The sequence below is a fragment of the Copadichromis virginalis genome, linkage group LG7 (genome assembly GCF_057382275.1).
Source record: "Copadichromis virginalis isolate Kocher_CV1m ecotype Utaka linkage group LG7, C_Virginalis_male_GT1.1, whole genome shotgun sequence".
Taxonomy (NCBI): Eukaryota; Metazoa; Chordata; class Actinopteri; order Cichliformes; family Cichlidae; genus Copadichromis; species Copadichromis virginalis.
The window spans coordinates 71,064,461-71,084,044 of NC_140624.1; the positions used below are offsets into that span (position 1 = coordinate 71,064,461).

Consider the following 19,584-nt stretch of genomic DNA (forward strand, 5'->3'; position numbering starts at 1 on the left):
ATCATATATGTATCAGATTCAGCACCACATACGAAAGTGACCCAGATCGGATCTGTTCACACTGTCATACCATGATCGGATATGGGTCGCATAGGGTCAAAAAGGTCAGATTTGATGCACTTTCGCCTGCAGTGTGAATGTAGCCTTAGACTCCCATGTTAAAACGTTATAAAAGAAATAAGCCTGACCCCCCCCGCAGTTTGCCCCAGGGCAACTATGGTTTGCCTCCACCAGTGTGTGAATGTGAGAGTGAATGTATAGTGGAATTGTAAAGCACTTTGAGTGTCTAGAAAAGCGCTATATAAATGCAATCCATTATTATTATTATTACATATAAACACAGTGACAGCTATTTAGGAAAACCTCACCGTGGATGTTCGGTGCATGAGGGTTTTCTGTTTTAAAGACAGGATCAAGAGCTTTCAGGACCACCTAGAGGACAAATATAAGAAATACAAACATATTTACTTACACAGAACCAGTATAAAAAAGCATCATTAATGCTTTGCTGTTATATTACTTCATCATTTTATCATTCCTGTGAATTAGTTTCAGTTTTGTCTCAATGAATTCTTATGACAAAGTTCAGAATGACTGAAGCCCAGGGGAGCTATAGAAAAAAGCTCATGTTCACACTGGCTGTAGTTACAATTGTTACCTCTCCAACTAAGGATGGTTCTGATCCAGAGTATCTGCTGTCACAGACAACATCATCGATGCTCCTGGCGGGCGCAGTCGACACTGAAGGGAAATGAAGAGAACAGTCTTCTGCAAAGTAACGGACAACTGTCCAACTTCGCCCAAAATCCCTTGATCGTTCCACCAACATGGCTGCTGGCCGAAAACTCTGCACAGAGCAGATTAGCATTATTTTAATGTTTGATTAGGCAAATGTTAAAGGTGTAGGCTCTTTTCTATTCATACGACTTTTTGACTAACATTAAGTTAATTCCCTAAAAACATTAAATTCAGTACGCTTTAGAGGTATACCTTGAACCTGAGGACCAGGTGACTGAACTGGAACATAGTCTCCAGATTTAACTGGATGCTGACATTATGAACTCCTGCACAGAAGGCAAACACAGAGCAGACTTACAGTGTTGCAGATTATTTGTGATAGCATATTTTAACTGTAACGTTCCACAAACAGTAAGTCGTGTTTCTTTGTCACACACAGAGCAGTAGGGGTAGAGTTGCACAGCTAAGTGCTTTCTCTTACCCAAACACATTCTGCCACCTAAACAAAATGTTTTTTGTAACTAATATATTGATTTCACATAGTTTTCCTTCTCCCTCTGATTGGACAGTTTGTTGTTGCAGAAATACTCAAACTTACCAGTCTCCGACTGCCACCACTTCAGCTTTCTCTCGAGGTCAAAATTTGTGATGACATTCTCAATACGATGGCTGTTTGGGCTGTTGTAGCGATGATATGGTAGCCGAGAGTCACATGTGAAACATTTCTGCCCCTCCTATGAATAAACATAAACCAGCCTGATCAATGATTACCTCTGGGTTTATAATACTACAAGTAAACTACATGAAATATCATTACTTTAGTAGTAATGATATTTCATGTAGTTTATTGTAGTTAATTTCATTTATTAAGTATTTCAATCACCATAAAGGAGGTAATGCTTATTTCTTCATTATACCAACGCCTACAAATCATGGAACAGGCTATTAGCCCAGGCAAAAATAGCATCTTCCATGATATAACAAATTTATTTTGTTATTGATCAATGTAGAAGACAGAGTCATGCTTTAAGCTGTGCTTGAAGAGCCTGAACATACAATTTAAAACTGGATCATTGCCAAGTTGTCTGTTATTTTTACTTGTTCATCCTTTGAGCCTTTTCATGCTCGGGTGATTCACCAGTCAGAAGAACTTTGAATGCTGGAGAAATAATGCAAAGATTGACGATACATCAGAAGGAAAAGAAAATAAAGAGAAAAGCATACACGACGGGAGAGGTGGAAATGATCCTCAGGGTGAAGAGAACAGCGTCAGATAATAAAGACACAGATCTGAACATGCTTCAGTATGAAGACCAGCCAGAAACATCAATCAAAGAGAAAATGAGTTCAGCTGTAGTTTATTCACACACAGGCTGACATATCTTGCTTCACTTAACACACACACACACACACACACACTTTGTGTGTATGAATTTTCTATTTGACCTCCAGATATCCGATGATGCAGTAATTTTGTGGTCCATCCAGACCACAAGTGGATGACGCTGAGAGCTGAGCAGCACGACCCACCAACAGGTCACCCAGCTGGGGGTTACAGGAGCTGATGGGGCATGGGTCCTGGAAGTCCTTGTAGTCCTGAAGGTGAACTGCTGGAAGGAAAGCTGCAGAGAGACAAACTGACCAAAGACATTTGAGGTATTGGACATTTCTTCCAGACTCGGGAAAGTAGGTCTTTTAACAGACATAAAAATAAAATAGTTGTCTGCAGTTTAAATATTTCAGCATATCGTTAAATCGATCCTTTTTTCCAAAGCGTCACAGTGAAGTGTTTTTTTTTCTAAATTATAGCTTTCTAGAAGGAGAAAGGTGTTCACATTTTTGTTTTTACAAGAGTTATGATGAGAACTAAAAATAAGTTTATATTTAATAGATTGGGAAGAAAAACACGTGACAACAAGAGGAAAACCTTCAACAAGTGATTGCATGTCTGCAAATCTTCAGCTAAAATACCTTGAACAGCACACCTGATCAACCTGACAACTGCTCCCTGCCCTGGCCATAACAACTTGGACTTTTCCTCAAAGAGGAGGTGCACCTGCAGGTGTTGGACATCACATCTCACAACATGAGAACTGCAATGTCACTTTCTTTACAGGAAGTTTTATTCATTGTTAGATTAAACATTGAATTCTAATGTTTTGTTATCCAGGTCATGGTAAAGAGTTTGAAAAGAAAGTGATTGGAATTGTCATGGTTTGCGTGAGTGCTGGGTTTTTTTCACAATCCTGGCATTTCCACCTCTGGGCAGAGCTGCCGCATCACTGCTGAAAGGCTGCACCTAAGCCGGCAGCCCAGATTGTCTGCTAGCCCTCATTAGTCGCGGTTATAGTTATTCCTAAATTTGACTTTCTTCTCACAGAAAATCTCCGGATGTTGCTGAGACTCACTGCCATAGCCTGCCTTGGTTCAATCGCTTCAACTCGCAGTTTCTCCAACTATGCTCACCTGCCTTGCTCCCCACCCAGCACTCTGACTTTAACAGATCACTCATTGGATTACCTTTGCACCTCACCCTGACCACCTACCCTTCTATGCTTCACCTGCGCCTGTGAAAAGACTTTGCAATTCACAACTTACACCTTGGATCAGCATCTGAAACCCATTCTAACACCTGTTTCCCTCATTTCAGTGAGTGAGAATACCACCACACCCTTTCCCTCTGTCCCACACCCCAGGGGTCCTGCACTGGAAGTGTCCAACTGTTTGCCATCTATAATCCAGTTTTGAGATCCTTCCCAGGCCCTCTTTTGGGATCACTCCTACTAGGGTTTAAATACCCAGGGCTCTCCACCATTTCATTTTATAACTGGAGACGCTTCTTGGATGCGAGGTGAACTGTCTTCAGGAAACTTAAAGAAGTCCAGGTGCTTTGTTTCCAAGCTCTAGTGATTTTAATGGTCCTTCCTTCACTGAGTGAAAGTTCAGAAAACATATGGCAGTGATTAGAAACTGAACTTACCGATGAAAAAGTGAAAGATCATGTTGTGCTGAGGCTGGTCAGGTAGATTCCACAGATCTCTAGCAAATTCTTCTTACTCTGAGCACAAAAACATGTAAACATCTTCATCACATTTATTGCTAAATTACTCATTTCGTGATTGCTAATCTAAGGTCAGTTTTATCTGCATAAACAATAAAATGTATATTTAACAAAACCAAACACATTTAAGGGAAACAAACAAAAATCACACCAATAATTTTTCATGTTCTTATCAATAAACAGTTCAATTCTGTTTTATTGATAGAGCAGTTCACAACAATAATCACTTCTGAATTGACTCTTATCCAGCCTCTTAACATTTCATTTGCTGTTGGCTGCTCTGTTAACTGAGTCTCTATCTTTACACTGTGGAGTCCCCTGGAAAAGTTGAAACAGATATTGTATTTTAATTGTGTTATGAGACAAACAATTCTAGTAAGCACATGACAAATATGTCATCATTAATGTCACCATATATGACAAAATAAAGAAAAAGTGATTTGTAAATAAGATAGTAATCTCATGTACTATAACTAGAAAATGGTTATGAAAAATCTGCTAACCTTCGATTAAATACTAGTTCTTTCTTTTTTTTCAAACTGAATAAAAGAAAGTGGGGTATTGGTTGAATATAATATGCCTCCTCCCATTTAAATAAAAGAGCCTGACAGAGCAGTATGTTTTCACAGAGCAATCAAATGCAACCCCCTGAGGGGACTGATGCACTTTCACAGGAATGAAAGGAAAATGAAGTTTTGCTGAACATTTCAACACCTTCCATGCGTTTAAGCCAGTTTTATTGCACAAGTTCTTTATGGAGAGGCAAGTTATCATTTTGTGTTGTTTCTAAGTTAGCTTTATTGTCCCCTGCAGGGAAAGTGCTATGGGAAACAGAAGTGGATAGGTATGTTGGATCAGTATGTTCACAACATAGTAAATATAAACAGATTTCCAACTTGTTTTTCGAAACAGTTGGAACACTGTAAAGGTTAAAAAGGTAGGTAAAAAATTAATAACAAAAACAATTTTCCCAGGAAAAGGCATAATCCAGATGGGAGCTAGTGTTTCTCATCATTCAAACTTCTCCGTGATTTACATGTAAAACACTGACTTAATCGTGTTAGTGATGTGCAAAAACAAAGCTTTCTCTGGACTCCTTAGAATGCCTAACACGAAAAATACAAATACTCTAAATATTCATGCTCACAAATTTTGCACAAGTTAAATAGGATTTGCAAATTACATTTCAAGATGTGCGTGTGTGTGTGTGTGTGTGTAATGGAATGAAGTACTGAATATTTATCATGCTCCTGGGAATATTGTTTATAGGTATGAACTTAAAGTGATAAATATCTTGATGTGATCTGTCACACATCCTTACAGCCACAATCGATTAGAATGGTCTGACAGGACCTTGAACATATTTAAAAAGTACAATTGTCGAATGACAAAAACTGTCAAAAACTTGGTGGTAACATTTATATGTACACTGAAAATACCCACCAACCTTTAATTTCTACTTTAGAATAGTGAAACGATAAAACAAATTCATAGGTTCACAATTTAACACACCAACTATTAATTACCAATTATATCTACAACCCCAAATACATTTCAGTGCAGAGCAATTAACGCTTCACAAAATACTGTTTGCAGGCTTACAGTTCTATGAAATGCGAATTATTCCAGTTAAATTGAACAAATCAGCTGATCATATGAGGTACAAAGCTGCCTGACTTTTCTAACAGCAGGTCCAGTTTTGACTTAAAAGATAGTTGATAGACTTAATTAGAGTAAATATGGAACATACCTACTTCTGCCTCCATCGCAAAAGAAAGAACACATCTGGGCAAGTAACAGCACACCTGAGACATATGCAGCCTCAGGCTGTACTTATCAGTGTGAGAGATAAAAAAAAAAGGCAAAGAGAGAAAGTGAGAAAGTCGGTGTGTGTAAGAGAGAATATTGCACAGGCATAACTCCCATAGGAGAGGGATTGGGAGGGTTTTTTATCTTCGCATTTGTCATGTTGTACCAGAACAGAGCAGGTAAAATAAAATCAAATTCAAATTTTATTTGTCAGTTACACAATCATACACAGCAAGACATGCAGTGAAGTGCTTATTAGTGTGCAATTCCAGACCAGTATAAATACAACTAGAGAGGGAAAATTTCAGAAGAAATTTTAAATGTGCCTATGCTGCTGCCAATGAGTGTAGTTTACCATTCATACGACTACAGGGAGCAAAGAGGCACAGAAAAGAAGACCAGACACCAGCGAGGGAGGATAAGAAGGACAGACGCAACAACATTGCCATCCCCTATGTAGCTGGTGTATCAGAAAAACTCAGGAGAGTTTTCTCCAAGCATGACATCCCGGTGCATTTCAGACCCAGCAACACACTCAGACAAAAACTGGTTCACCCGAAAGATAAAACGCCAAAACACAGACTTAACAACGTGGTGTATGCTGTACAGTGCAGCGAGGAATGCCCAGACCTCTACATTGGAGAGACCAAACAGCCACTTCACAAGCGCATGGCACAACACAGAAGAGCCACCTCCACAGGACAAGACTCAGCAGTCCATCTGCATCTTAAGGATAAAGGACACTCTTTCGAGGATGCCAATGTTCACATTTTGGACAGAGAGGACAGATGGTTTGAAAGAGGAGTGAAAGAAGCATCTATGTCCACTGTGAGCGACCATCTTTGAACAGAGGCGGCGGTTTACAACACCAACTCTCTGCCATCTATAATCCAGTTTTGAGATCCCTCCCAGACGCCTTAACGCCCACTCACATCCTGGGCCATCTGACCTCAGGAATTCGCATGATAAGGTGGGGCCAGGTTTCACAATGAACCCACCCGAAACTCTGGCTGATTGGGTCCCACACCCAGTTTCACACCTTGGCTCAGGCGATTAGAGGATCATCAGGGGGTCCTTTTGTCCCTCTGTGGGGGGTCACTCCCACTAGGTTTATATAGGGCTTTGGAGTTGACGTCACACCGCAATGCATTGTGGGAGCGCAGCGCCAATCTACGAATTAAAACAAACACACTGTGTTGGAACCACGACTACAAGAAAGATGCTTAAAAGCAGCTCAAAAGAGAATGAACTGTATAGAGACCGATTGCGTCCAGAGGCGAAGCAGCTGTACTTGCAGAAAATAGCGTGCATTGGAAATGTGGACCCGTATGAAATACGGCCGTGGAGTAGAAACCCCGAACACCTAGCGCTATTTTGTACCTTGTCTGTGGAGTCAGCGCGTACAAGTCGTCATTCAAACAAAGGTAAGTCAGCTCGAGTACTGCGAGTGAAATGCGTTTGATTTCCCTGCAAACATTCACATTAGTGCAGCATAAATTCATTCATGAGGGGAAATTACAGTGAGAACATGTGGAGGCTGTTAGAGGGATAACAGTGAGTTCAGTGCATTGATGTGACATTGTCCTGAAGGATTTAGTTATTCTTTATGGTTAAAGAAATTGCACTAATTTATTCATATTTATTATAAATAATCCTAATTACACATCTTGCTTACATGTTTGTATCCTGTGTCACTAAAAATACATTTTATTTTAGTTTTATACATTGATTAATGACCTGCAGAATCTCCTTATCATATTAAGTGATTCATAATTGTCACTTTATGCTTTCTCCATCTCTACAGTGATGACATCCTTGCATTACATACTTTAGGTTCATTTTCTGCAGGCAGGTTTCTGACAGAACAGGCAGATTTACACTATAACATGCAGCGTTCTATAGATGGACACATAAAGAAATGAAAAATTACATGTGCTAACTTTCTAGACACTTTGTTACATTTATGATAAAGTAGATTAAACACATTTGTGTCGGCCTTGGCTCATAGTTCTTGTCTTTAAATGAACTTTGTCTGTGTGTGTTTCAGGTGCTGCACTCTAAGACTGAATGAACCAGCATTGCAGCCATGGGTCACTGTGAGCATCACAGGGAAGGTTGAAGTCGCCCACTGCACCTGTATGGCCGGAGTCGCAGAGACCTGCAGCCACGTCACTGCTCTTCTGTTTAAAGTAGAAGCAACAGTGTTGATCCGTGGCAAAAGGACTGTTACAGATGAACCTGCATACTGGGTTTTGCTGGGTAATGTGACCAAGATACAGCCAGAGCTGCCCAAAAAAAGGCTCTTGATCAAAACATAAACAGACCATCTGTAGTGACAGGTAAAAGGAGCCGTCCTCAAAAAAGAAAACCCCCACCTGCTACTGTGGAGTCTAGATGTATGCTTGTAGTGCACTGCCGTGTAAATAATTTGCATTAACTGAATATGTACTGACTGAGTCCCACTGTTCAAAAGTTGAATAAAGAAACAAACTAAATTTTGCCTCTTTTTTTATTTTATTAAAACCACTTTATAGAACATCACATCAGTAACAGTGTAAAATAATTAAACTATTAAACTATCTTGTTCAGAGAGGGAGGAGGAACGTCCCCCGAAATATTTTTTAAATGGTGCACTGTCTTAATGAGTTTATGAATGATGTGAACCTTTGCTGAGAAGTCAGGATCATCTGACTGTATTTTCTTCTGTGGAGGTGCGGCCCGGTCCGTGTGTGAATAAAGATCAGCAGGTGAATTTATTAAAGTGTGAGTTCAGGTGAAATCAGAGAGGTGTGTGTTAAAGAGTGTGTAACTGCCCACTGTGACGTCACATCCACAGTGTGTCATCAGTGTTTGTGGTCACAGTGTTTCTGTTTTCATATTCAGGTTCTCGTTTAAAGTCTCTGTCGTTCACACGTTACTGTTAAATGTTTGAATCTGAGTGTGTGCCTGTGTAACAGCGCCCTCTAGTGGACGAGCTGGCCTCCTGCACTATGAGCTCTCCAGACAGGAATGAGCTTTGAGCAGCTCTATGTAACCCTGGTAAACATAGCTGTCAATAAATAAAGCCTGCTAGTAAAAACAGTCATAAGAAATAGATTACAGGTGATAAATAATCAATAAATAGATCATAATGGTTAAAAAACTAATTAAAAAACATCAACAATGATGCAATTCATGATATAGTGTTTCATTTGTGTTTAAAAACATGTGAAAGGTTAAACTTGCTGCTTCACTGTTTTCGTGTTAATTCAGGTAAAATGGGTAAAATATGTGTTCAGACTCTTATTACAACTATAATAAGAACATAACTGAACGGGACTTGGTGAGTAGTGTTAGTGAGATGAAGCTTCGTGATGAACTGAAGCTTCTATCCAACTGGTCGATTTATGGTTTGAAGCATTGTGATGATTCATTTGCTCTACTGCGCCATCAAGTGGACGATTCTAGTGAAACAGGCTCTGTGATTATAATGATGTGATGTGTAAACCTCTAAACTGAATATATACATTCTTTTCATGGTTATTTATCCCGAATATTTTCTCAGTGTGTCTGATACAAAAGAGAAAGTGGAAACTTTTGATATGATTGTGTAACTGTTAGGGCTCGGTATCGTCACTGATTTCTAGAATCGATTCCACGATTGGATTCTGATCATGCATCACTACATATCCATATTTTTATATCTATAAAAAGAAAGCTGACACTTGCCAGACTTTATCTAAGGTGTAAACATCACAGCAGAGGCCTTTGTGTCAAAGTAGCTGAGGATAAAACAGAGAAACATGAAGGTGATTTTCCTGCCCTGGATTTTATAAAAATATTCTGCAGTACATCAAAAACGAAATAAAACCATGAATCAACATCTGAACATTACCTGATGCTGCTGAAGTGAAACAAGGTTACAGAGGTTGGATTAGAGACACAGCAAAAGTTTCTAATTTTTAAAAAGTTTAAATATGTTCAGTATTTAACAGCAGAAATTAGGCTTTCTTTTTGGAAGTAAGTGAAAGGAAACAAACAGCGTCCGACAGGCTGTAAACAGTGGTAGACTTGTGTGTAACAAGCAAGCGAATAATGCAGAAAACAGATTTTTAGACGGGATACAGAGAGAGAGAGTGTTATGATCCAAGCAGCCAGGAACACAGGCACAAATGTAATCTTCAAAAAAATGGGTTTTATTATACGCCCAAAAAGGACAACATGATTACAAAAATTCAAAATAACAAAAAATAAAGTTTTTAGGAACCAAGTGGGCCCATAAAAGAGGTTAACTTAACAGAATGCTACTCAAAAGTCACTTAACAAAAACATAACTCAACAAACTGACCTGCCCAAATGAGAAACAGCTCCAGTTATATAGCAAATGAATAAACCATTATATACACCAAAGGTGAAAACTAAAGAGATAACAGCTAACCATCATTCAAGAAGAACCCCATTCCCCCTGCATGATCACAATAGATGGTCTAGTCCACTTTATTGGCTTCTGCATTTAAACCAGCTCCACCCTCAGCCTCCTCTTTCAGCCAAACCAGGAAGGACTGGAGCGGAGGTCAGGTAACTCCGAAAGAGCAGAAATATAATCAATATAACATACCAAGCAAAGCAAAGTCTATGCCACCATTTGGGCTATAGCTTAGTGCTGTCATGCATTACAGGTAAACTCAAAATATCAAATTAGTTAACTTATGATCACAGAAGCTTTAGAGCATAACGTAAACATAAGACAAAAGACCAAATGAATATTACCAAGCATCTCAGTTGTGTGGTTGCATGCATCCATCACAGAGAGAGAGAGAGAGCGAGAGAGCTGTGCATGAAGTGTGATTTTTACCGCGCTCGAAGCGAAACAGCAAAAGTCAGAGTGAATCCATGACGATGTTTATGTGAAGCGTAGTTTGGATCTTCTTTTGCTGCTGCTTCATGTTGTGTTGGGCTCTTGAATAAAACTCCTGCTCAAGTGATAACGTGGAGCAACAACAATCTTTAATGCAGTTTTTCTCGTGGCTGTTCACGTGCCAACCCATTTCCTGTTTGTGGGTAAGTACTGCCGCCTAGTGGCGCATGCATGTACATCCATATAGATTACACCACAGTTCAGTCAATATTGTTTGGACAGAGATAAAAGCTGCAGCTTCAGAATCAGTGCAAAAAGGGCTTAAACACAAAACGCGGACCGGCCGACCGATCAGAATCAGCGAGCTGTCGGCTTTCAGCCACGACCGTGTCCGTGCTGTCGGGTGAGAAAGCCACATCTCACTGATCCTGATCCGTGATCCATAAACGCTTTGTGTTTATGTCTTTGTGCACTGTAAAATGTAATTCTAGATGTTTGTTATTTCAACATATTGTTCTATATCAGTTTGACGATAGATGACTGAAGTTGTTGTTATAACATAGAATTACAAGTTAAAATTGCCTTTTATATCGAAAAATTTTAGAAAAAGTAGTACTAGAACAACTTAACTATTTCCTGGATAAAAATGCTGTTATGGACACTTTCCAGTCTGGTTTTCATAAATTGCATTCCACTGAAACGGCCTTACTTAGAGTATCCAGTGATATGTTGATGGCAGCAGACTCTGGAGAGCACACTGTGCTGGTCCTGCTGGATCTCAGCTCTGCTTTTGACACTGTAGATCACAGCATCATGATAAACAGACTCGAGAACTTGTTTGGGATTACTGGTGTGGTTTTAAAATGGTTTATATCATATCTGTCTGAGAGATCTTTTACTGTTTGCATGAATCATGTCACGTCAGAATCAACAGTTTTGCCGTGTGGGGTACCTCAGGGATCTGTCCTGGGTCCAATTCTCTTTTTACTTTATGTATCTCCCCTAGGCCAAATTATTAAGCGCTATAAATATATCTCCTATCATCTCTATGCTGACGACATCCAACTATACTGTTCCTTCAAAATGTCTGAGTTTTATAAATTGTCTAATTTAAGTAATTGCCTGACAGAAATCAACAAATGGTTATATGACAATTTTCTCCAACTAAACTCTGATAAAACAGAAACTCTAATTATTGCTCCAGACCACATGGTCCCAGAAATCAGACAGCATATCAGCTTCTTAGACCCTTCTGTAAAATCAAGCCTTAGAAACCTCGGTGTCATATTTGACATGTCGCTCGAGCAGCAGTCTAAGCAGCTGGTCTGAAACTGTTTTTATCATTTACGGAATATTTCTAAACTCAGACTAATGATATCAAAGCTTGAACTTGAGATGATTATTCATGCTTTTATTTCTTCTCGTTTAGACTATTGTAACGGCCTTTTTACTTGTTTAACAAATCGTCTTCAGACTGTGCAGAACGCTGCAGCACGTCTCTTAACAGGCACCAAGAGAAGATCGCATATCACTCCAGTCTTGGCCTCCCTGGGCTTTAAGGTCATTAGATCAGAGACTGCTGGTGGTACCACGCACTCATTTTAAAACTCGTGGTGATCGGGCCTTTCAGACAGCGGCACCACGGTTGTGGGATTCTCTCCCACTGTCTCTTCGCTGCACGGACTCCATTGATTCTTTTAAGAAACAGCTGAAGACATTTTTATTTAGAAAAGCATGGATGAATTTCTTCTTATGCTGTTTTTATAGTTTTATTGTTTTACATTGTTTTATTTACTGTTATATTGTTTTTATATTCCCATTTTCTGTGTTGTAAAGCACTTTGTGATCTTTATCTGTGAAAAGTTTACTTACTTACTTTAACCTTTGTACTGTTTTCTTCAGTTAATTTTGGAGTTACTACAAAGAGTGAAGATATAAGATGATCTGTCTGCTGTCACTGGGTGGTGCTGAGATCTGAATCTGAGGACGGCTCCTGAATCATCACAAACTGAAATATAAAGTTTATCTCAAATCTGAAATAGAGCTGATCCTTCTCCGTCCTCACACACTCGGGATCTGAAGTTGTTCAGTCCTACAGTTCTGCCGACAGTTGTTTATTTTTTATTTGTTTTAAAGGCCTTACTAACACATTTTCTAATATCATGTTTACCTTTGAGTTGGTGATGCTTTATAAATGGACATCTGCAAAGATGAGATGATGGAGCAGGTTTCAGTCGAGGTTCAGTCTGCTGCTGCATCCTGGTCACAACATACAGAGGTGTTATCAGCTCAGTATTGAACAAGAAATATTAATGCTTCAAATTATTTGTCCTAAAGGATGCAAGCTGTACAGAGTACTGCACATGTGACTTTGTGAACATAATTCATTAAAAATAATTTGGACAGTTTAACCTGAATATTTGTAACAAACTCAGTAAAAAAAAAAAATAATAATAATCAGGGGAAAATGTAACATTTTAACTTAAGCTGCCAAGCGGAAGTAGTTGGTTTCAGTACATAAGTATCGGGCTTTGCTATTTAATCCGTAGCTATTGACTAATGAGGGGTTACTGAAGTGCCAGGTTTTTAAAAGTTGGCGTTAATGTCGTTCCACATGTGGAAAGCGACAGAAAACATGCAGCTGTTTGCTTCTGCGCAGAACTGATTATTAAATATGTGCAGAGTCCAGCCTGTTGCTCTTACAGTATAATACTCATAATAAAAGCACAGTAACCGTGGTTAGTCACTGAGCAGCCCGGTGCGTTTCTCTTGATTTCTTTAGTCAGGGTAAATTCATTCACCTGCACAGGTTAGCTAAACGAACTTTACAAAACAAGTTTCCCCGACAGCCGAGTGCTCACCTAACACACAAATCCTGATTTACAAGTAAAAAATATTTATGACCACAATTTGAGCCCATATACTCTCTCTACCAGAGGCGGAGCCAGACATTTGAAACACCCGGGGCTTAGCCCTATTCATGTGGGATGTATTTTTTTTTTTTTTTGGGGGGGGGGGGGTTAGAAATGACTGAAAGATTAATTGGCTGAGTTTTGAGTTTTGTTCAAAAAAGAATGACTTCATATAGGGGAAAATATATATCACATGTGCAGGACACCTTAAACTAGTTTTTTAATTAAGCAGCGAGGCAGAACAAAGTCAGGCTGTATCAAGACACGAGGACTAAACCCCGATTCAACCAGACCCAGAACTGATCCGGAATTAAAACAGGACTACAACAGTTCAAAATCAGGACTATATAGGATTTAACAAAGACAGAACCAGAATCAGAACTAGATGATAGCAGCACTAAAAATCATCATAGACCTGCACTACACTTGTTTTTTTAATTCTACCAAAGTCCACTATTTAGATTGAGAAAAGTTTATAATTATTCAGCCTTGTTGTGCAAACAAGCTGCAGAACTTAATAAATATATAATTTGAAAAATAACAAACCTAAAAAGAAACACTAGGTACGAGATACATGAGGACCTGTGATACGGTGATACTCTTGGTAAACAACCATTTGACTAACATGTGAGTCTCACCTGCTCTTGTTCATCTCTGTCCTCATTCTGCATCTCCCTCTCTCTCTCTCCCTCTCTGTTCCTCTCTCTCCCTCTTTGTGCTGACAATCATCAAATATACAGTTGAAATTATTATTGATTATTTAAGACCTTGAATGTGAGGAGCAGGATTTTGGATTCATGTTCCAGTTGATGCATCAGAGTCAATCTGGGATCCAGTGTGGAGCACATGGACACTTTTAAGGCTTAAAGAACAAACCGATGATTCGATTAGATACTCGGCTCCATCTCTGGAGTCACGGCCACCAAAGCTTTGTTTCTGCTAACACTGTAAACATATACAAATGCACATTAATAGTTGTTACTGCAGAAAGAGAAAAAGAAGCGTCAAAGACAGGAAGGAGATCTGCTCCACTGCGGAGAGAGCTGCACAACTTTGTTCCTGCAGAATTGTCACACAGTCAAACTGATAATTCTTCATTTTCCATTGATAGTTAAACAGACTGGTTCTTATAGCTCTGAACGTGCTTCACAGCACAGCAGCAGCAATTGTGTGTTTCAGGAAGAAACAACGTTACAATAGAGCAGACTCTCCTGACACTGACAGACAACACTGCGTCTTTACATCAGTGCTGACCACGTCCTTCCAGTTTCAGAAGCATATATAAATAAAACAGCGCTGACTTCATGTCTTGTTCTAGGACCGGGACACCGACCTATTCTTGATGCTGATATTGAATAAGTGGTTGACTGGTGTGTGTGTGTACCTCTAAAGATGTCTCTATAGATGACAAATACATGACTGTATACATGAAACTGACAGCAAGACGTGGGAAGGACACGGAGGCAGAGTGAGAGTTACCCTCTGAGCACTGATGAAGAGTCTGTGGATTATACTGCCAGCCAGGCCCTGGCCTGCTCCTGTCACTACCACCTCTGGTTCCTCCAGCAGGGAGCTCACAAACCTAGAGACAACACACAATGTGGGAAATGTTACAATATTCCCACAAAACAAAACACTTAAATAAGAACATGTAAAACCTGAAGACGCCAAAACTATAAAATAAGACCACCAACATGAGCGAGAAAGAAACGTGTGAACTGACTGTGATCCTTCAGACGCCGTCTTTGTGAAACGTTAACAGATTCATCGTGACAACAAGTTACTGACTAACTATCTGTAGTGACGGTGAAGACGGTTACATGTCACCAACAGCACAAACAAAGCTGTCAGTGAGCGCAGCTCAAACTCTGCGACTCACTTCTTCAGTTCATCAGCAGCCTCTCCGCTGTCGTCCTCAGGAACGGAGAACTTGGCCTTGAGCGAGCGAGCTTGAGTGATGACTGTCTCCATGCTCAGCAGCTGGTTAATGAAATCCTGCACACAGGATAAGAACAACTGTCTGCTCAATCCTGACAGCATGAGACCCCAAGACTACGTGGCAACGTTATAGGCTGAGTCTCGGGGTGTAAAAGGCGTGTTTGGAGTCACAGTGGATACATGGCATACTTAAATGTACTTTGAGAAAGCCAAGAATACTTTTACACAACAAGACTGTCCAATCAAGCAAAACTAACATGGTGGGGTTTAGCTGTGCAGCTGTACAGTATGGGCTGTATGGATACTGAGTGCTAGTGAGAAGAACATTTTTATATGTGAAGAAGTGATGATTGTTCTCAGACTTTAGGACAGTATTAAAGCAGGTGTTTAATGCACCTAACGTGTGATCAAACTCAATAATAACAATCTCAGTCTCTGTTTTCGATCACTGATAAACACATCCGATATCAGCAGAGTATAAAAGCTTTGAGCCCAGGTGGGAACAGCCGAAGGAATTACCTAGGTTTAGAAAATAGTTAGCCATCACTGAGGAAGCACTGGAGTTTGTTACTCCAGCTCCCACTACAATCCCACTGCACCACACCCCTGTTTTCATGGTTCAACCATCAATGGCCATAATAATTATCAGCCAAGTTCTCAGCCATGGTGCACACTGTCCAGTCTACGTACACCTCATGTACAGCACATACTCAACTACAACACAAACACAGTTAACAATCAATCAATAATTTATTTAAAAACAAAACTTTTTTGGGTGAATCTAATGATACTTTCTTTTAAACTGAATTATTTGTGGAAAGTCCGGTCGAGTTTTCACTGACCTCTAACTTCTTGTAGTCCTGGTTGGGGGACTGCAGGAGCTTGCTCGCTTGAACTGTAGCTTGCTGAATGGTTTTTTGCACTGATGGAATATCTTCAGCAAACTCTGAAAGAGAAGAAATGACAGTGTTTCCAGAGTGACAGAAAGGGTTAGGGGTTGAGTAAGGAACAGGCCACCAGCAAGCTGGTAGCCTGAAGTGCACGGGCCATCGATGGGGCTGGGTAGTGGTGTCCCTGCCCTGGTTCAAAAAATTACCCATTTCTAGGGTTTAGTGCACTTCATTGGGCCTTCGCGACGTTTCGGCGTAGATTCGCCTTCCTCAGGCTGGCCCAATGTGTTTCTGTCTGTTTGTGTTCTGCCTCTCTTGGCTTTTATACTTTTAGTTGACTCCTCCCTCTTTTAGGTTTTTCTATTTGTGTTTTTCAAAAATTCTTTCTTAGTTTCTTACGTGTTTTCTGCCTCTCTTGGCTTTTCTCAGCTTTACCTGCTTTGCTTTTCTTACGTTTTTTCTGTTTCTGCCTCTCTTGGCTTTTATACTTTTATTTCTCTTACGTGACTTACTTGTCTTACGTTTTTTCTCTGTTTCTGCCTCTCTTGGCTTTTATACTTTTATTTCTCTTACGTGACTTACTTGTCTTACGTTTTTTTCTGTTTCTGCCTCTCTTGGCTTTTATACTTTTACTTTATCTTGTCTTTTACGTGACTTCTTTACTTTTCTTAGGTTTTCTCTGTTTCTGCCTCTCTTGGCTTTTATACTTTTATTTCTGACTTTATCTTGTCTTTTTCTATCTCCTTTCTGACTTTCTTGTCTTTCTTAGGGACCCCCCTGGTTAGGGTTAGGATTTGTTAGTGGGCAGGGGCACCCCCAACCCCACGAGGCACTGGCTGGTTAGGTGTTGAGTAAGGAACAGGCCACCAGCAAGCTGGTAGCCTGAAGTGCACGGGCCATCGATGGGGCTGGGTAGTGGTGTCCCTGCCCTGGTTCAAAAAATTACCCATTTCTAGGGTTTAGTGCACTTCATTGGGCCTTCGCGACGTTTCGGCGTAGATTCGCCTTCCTCAGGCTGGCCCAATGTGTTTCTGTCTGTTTGTGTTCTGCCTCTCTTGGCTTTTATACTTTTAGTTGACTCCTCCCTCTTTTAGGTTTTTCTATTTGTGTTTTTCAAAAATTCTTTCTTAGTTTCTTACGTGTTTTCTGCCTCTCTTGGCTTTTCTCAGCTTTACCTGCTTTGCTTTTCTTACGTTTTTTCTGTTTCTGCCTCTCTTGGCTTTTATACTTTTATTTCTCTTACGTGACTTACTTGTCTTACGTTTTTTCTCTGTTTCTGCCTCTCTTGGCTTTTATACTTTTATTTCTCTTACGTGACTTACTTGTCTTACGTTTTTTTCTGTTTCTGCCTCTCTTGGCTTTTATACTTTTACTTTATCTTGTCTTTTACGTGACTTCTTTACTTTTCTTAGGTTTTCTCTGTTTCTGCCTCTCTTGGCTTTTATACTTTTATTTCTGACTTTATCTTGTCTTTTTCTATCTCCTTTCTGACTTTCTTGTCTTTCTTAGGGACCCCCCTGGTTAGGGTTAGGATTTGTTAGTGGGCAGGGGCACCCCCAACCCCACGAGGCACTGGCTGGTTAGGTGTTAGGGTTAGGGTTTGGGAAAGAGAAAGGGGACCCAGCAGCCGCTGGACCCCCTTGGAGGCACGCTCACGACGAATGAAGTGGGCAGATGTCCCCCGTTCAAAAAATTGCCCATATAGGGTGATAATTGGCCAACTGCGCATCGTTGGGCCGTCGCGACGTTTCGGCGTAACTTGGCCTTCTTCAAGCTGGCCCAACGTGTCTTCTGTTTGTGTTGCATGCCTGTCTCGGCTTTTATACTGTCTGTCTCCACCCACTTTGGGTTTTCTGTGTTTTATTTAACTTTCTTTTCTTTCTCTGTTTGCTCTTCAACTTTTCTCTGTTTGTTCTTTAACTTTCTTTGCTTTATACTTCTGTTTCTCAACTTGTACTTTTTCTCTGTTTGTTCTTTAACTTTCTTTGCTTTTTCTCAACTTGTTCTTTTTCTTACTGTGCTCTCTTTGTTTTTTTCTGTCCTTCTGTTGTTGTTTATCCTTTTTATATATTTTTATATGGCACCCCCTGCTTTATAGACATCCCGTCCTGTATTTTTCCTTTTTTGGCACCCCCTTCTTATTTATCCTTTCCAGTTCTGTGGCTTTTACGTGTTTCCATTATTTTTTGGCTTTTTTTTAATTTTTTATTTTTAGGAGGGAGGGAGGGAGGGAGGGAGGGTTTTAGGGGTTAGGGTAAGGGCAGGAGGGAAGGAGTGGTTAGGGTTAGGGCAGGGAGGGCGGGTAGGGGAAGGGTTAGGTGTTAGAAAAGAATCAGGCCACCAGCAAGCTGGGTTAGGGTTAGGGAATGAAGACTGACTCCTCCCCCCTCTTTCGAAGGCAGGAGGACGTGCACGGTCCATCCCCCAGGTGACCCGTTGCTGCTGGAAGTTGGACCGCCCAGGACGCCCCTGGCGCCTCCTGCGACGGACCACCGTCCACCCATCCTCATCATCAAAAAAAGCCATCGAGCCCGATGGGCTTTTTAATGTCTTGTTGTTTTTGGCAATTTATGAAATGTGTTGATTTTTATTATTGTGGTATCGCCTTTGTTATATAGTAATAATGTCGCCTTTGGTATCTAAGTAATCAAAAAGTAAGAATGGTAATGAAGGAAATAAGATAAAATGAAATAAAATTTTTTTAGTTCTTTTGTTACGTATTAGTTTTGTATTTATGAATTAAAAATAAAGTGAATCAAATTAAATTAAATAAAAGCAAATTGCAATATGTGCCGCCGCGACGTTTCGGCCCTGAAAAGGGCCTTCTTCAGGCTATGGCACAAAAAACAAGCAAAACAAACTTCTGTGTGTTTGTCTAGTCTCTGTGATGTTGCTCCTTCTGTGTCTCAAGGCGAAATGCCCTTTCTGTGTGTAGCAGCTCCTTTTATACCCTCTGCTCCAGTTAGATTTTTCATTCGTCTTTTTTATCCCAATTGCCGTTTTATTTAAATAGCCCCTTCCCATTAGTTTTTAAAAATGCTTACTCCATGAATTATGATAATTCCCAGCATGTACTTAATTAATGTAGGCCCAAATCATTTTTAAACCCAATATTAAAAGTCCAATTTAACATGAAATGTCTAATAATAATTTTTAATCCCAAAATTTGTGTCAAATGTTATTACCTATGAATTTTTTACTTGTAAATTTTTAGACCCCCAAATTCTGCATGCCCCTTGCACGTGAACTACAAATATGAAATTTTAAATCCAATAATACCCTAAATTATTCAAATTATCAAAATTAAATTATGAAGGGTTGCAATTCCCCCATTAATTTGTATGATTACAATGACCCATTGTAAACATTGAACCCCTTCCTCTTCCCATCTTCCCAATA

The 19,584-nt window shown here is 39.9% G+C and overlaps 2 protein-coding genes across 2 annotated transcripts in view; both read right to left on the minus strand.

Annotated features, from left to right (window-relative positions):
* Positions 1–5,598, minus strand: part of lamb4 (laminin, beta 4) — a 70,835-nt gene extending 65,237 nt beyond the window's left edge. The window contains exons 1-7 of the mRNA XM_085465081.1: positions 5,550–5,598; positions 3,719–3,796; positions 2,185–2,375; positions 1,337–1,472; positions 991–1,064; positions 659–847; positions 369–432 (exon numbers count right to left, since the gene is read on the minus strand). Of these exons, the coding sequence (XP_085321207.1) occupies positions 369–432; positions 659–847; positions 991–1,064; positions 1,337–1,472; positions 2,185–2,375; positions 3,719–3,740 (676 nt within the window). The 5' untranslated portion in view covers positions 3,741–3,796; positions 5,550–5,598. The remainder of the gene's footprint in view (positions 1–368; positions 433–658; positions 848–990; positions 1,065–1,336; positions 1,473–2,184; positions 2,376–3,718; positions 3,797–5,549) is intronic.
* A 9,051-nt stretch (positions 5,599–14,649) lies between these two features.
* LOC146706833 (rab3 GTPase-activating protein catalytic subunit-like) lies at positions 14,650–18,711 on the minus strand. The gene is made up of 4 exons (XM_085461056.1): positions 18,564–18,711; positions 16,138–16,241; positions 15,237–15,352; positions 14,650–14,939 (listed from the first exon to the last, which is right to left on the minus strand). Exons 1-4 carry the CDS (start codon positions 18,709–18,711, stop codon positions 14,756–14,758), a joined length of 552 nt encoding a protein of 183 aa, XP_085317182.1. The 3' UTR covers positions 14,650–14,755.
* Positions 18,712–19,584: the final 873 nt, after the last annotated feature.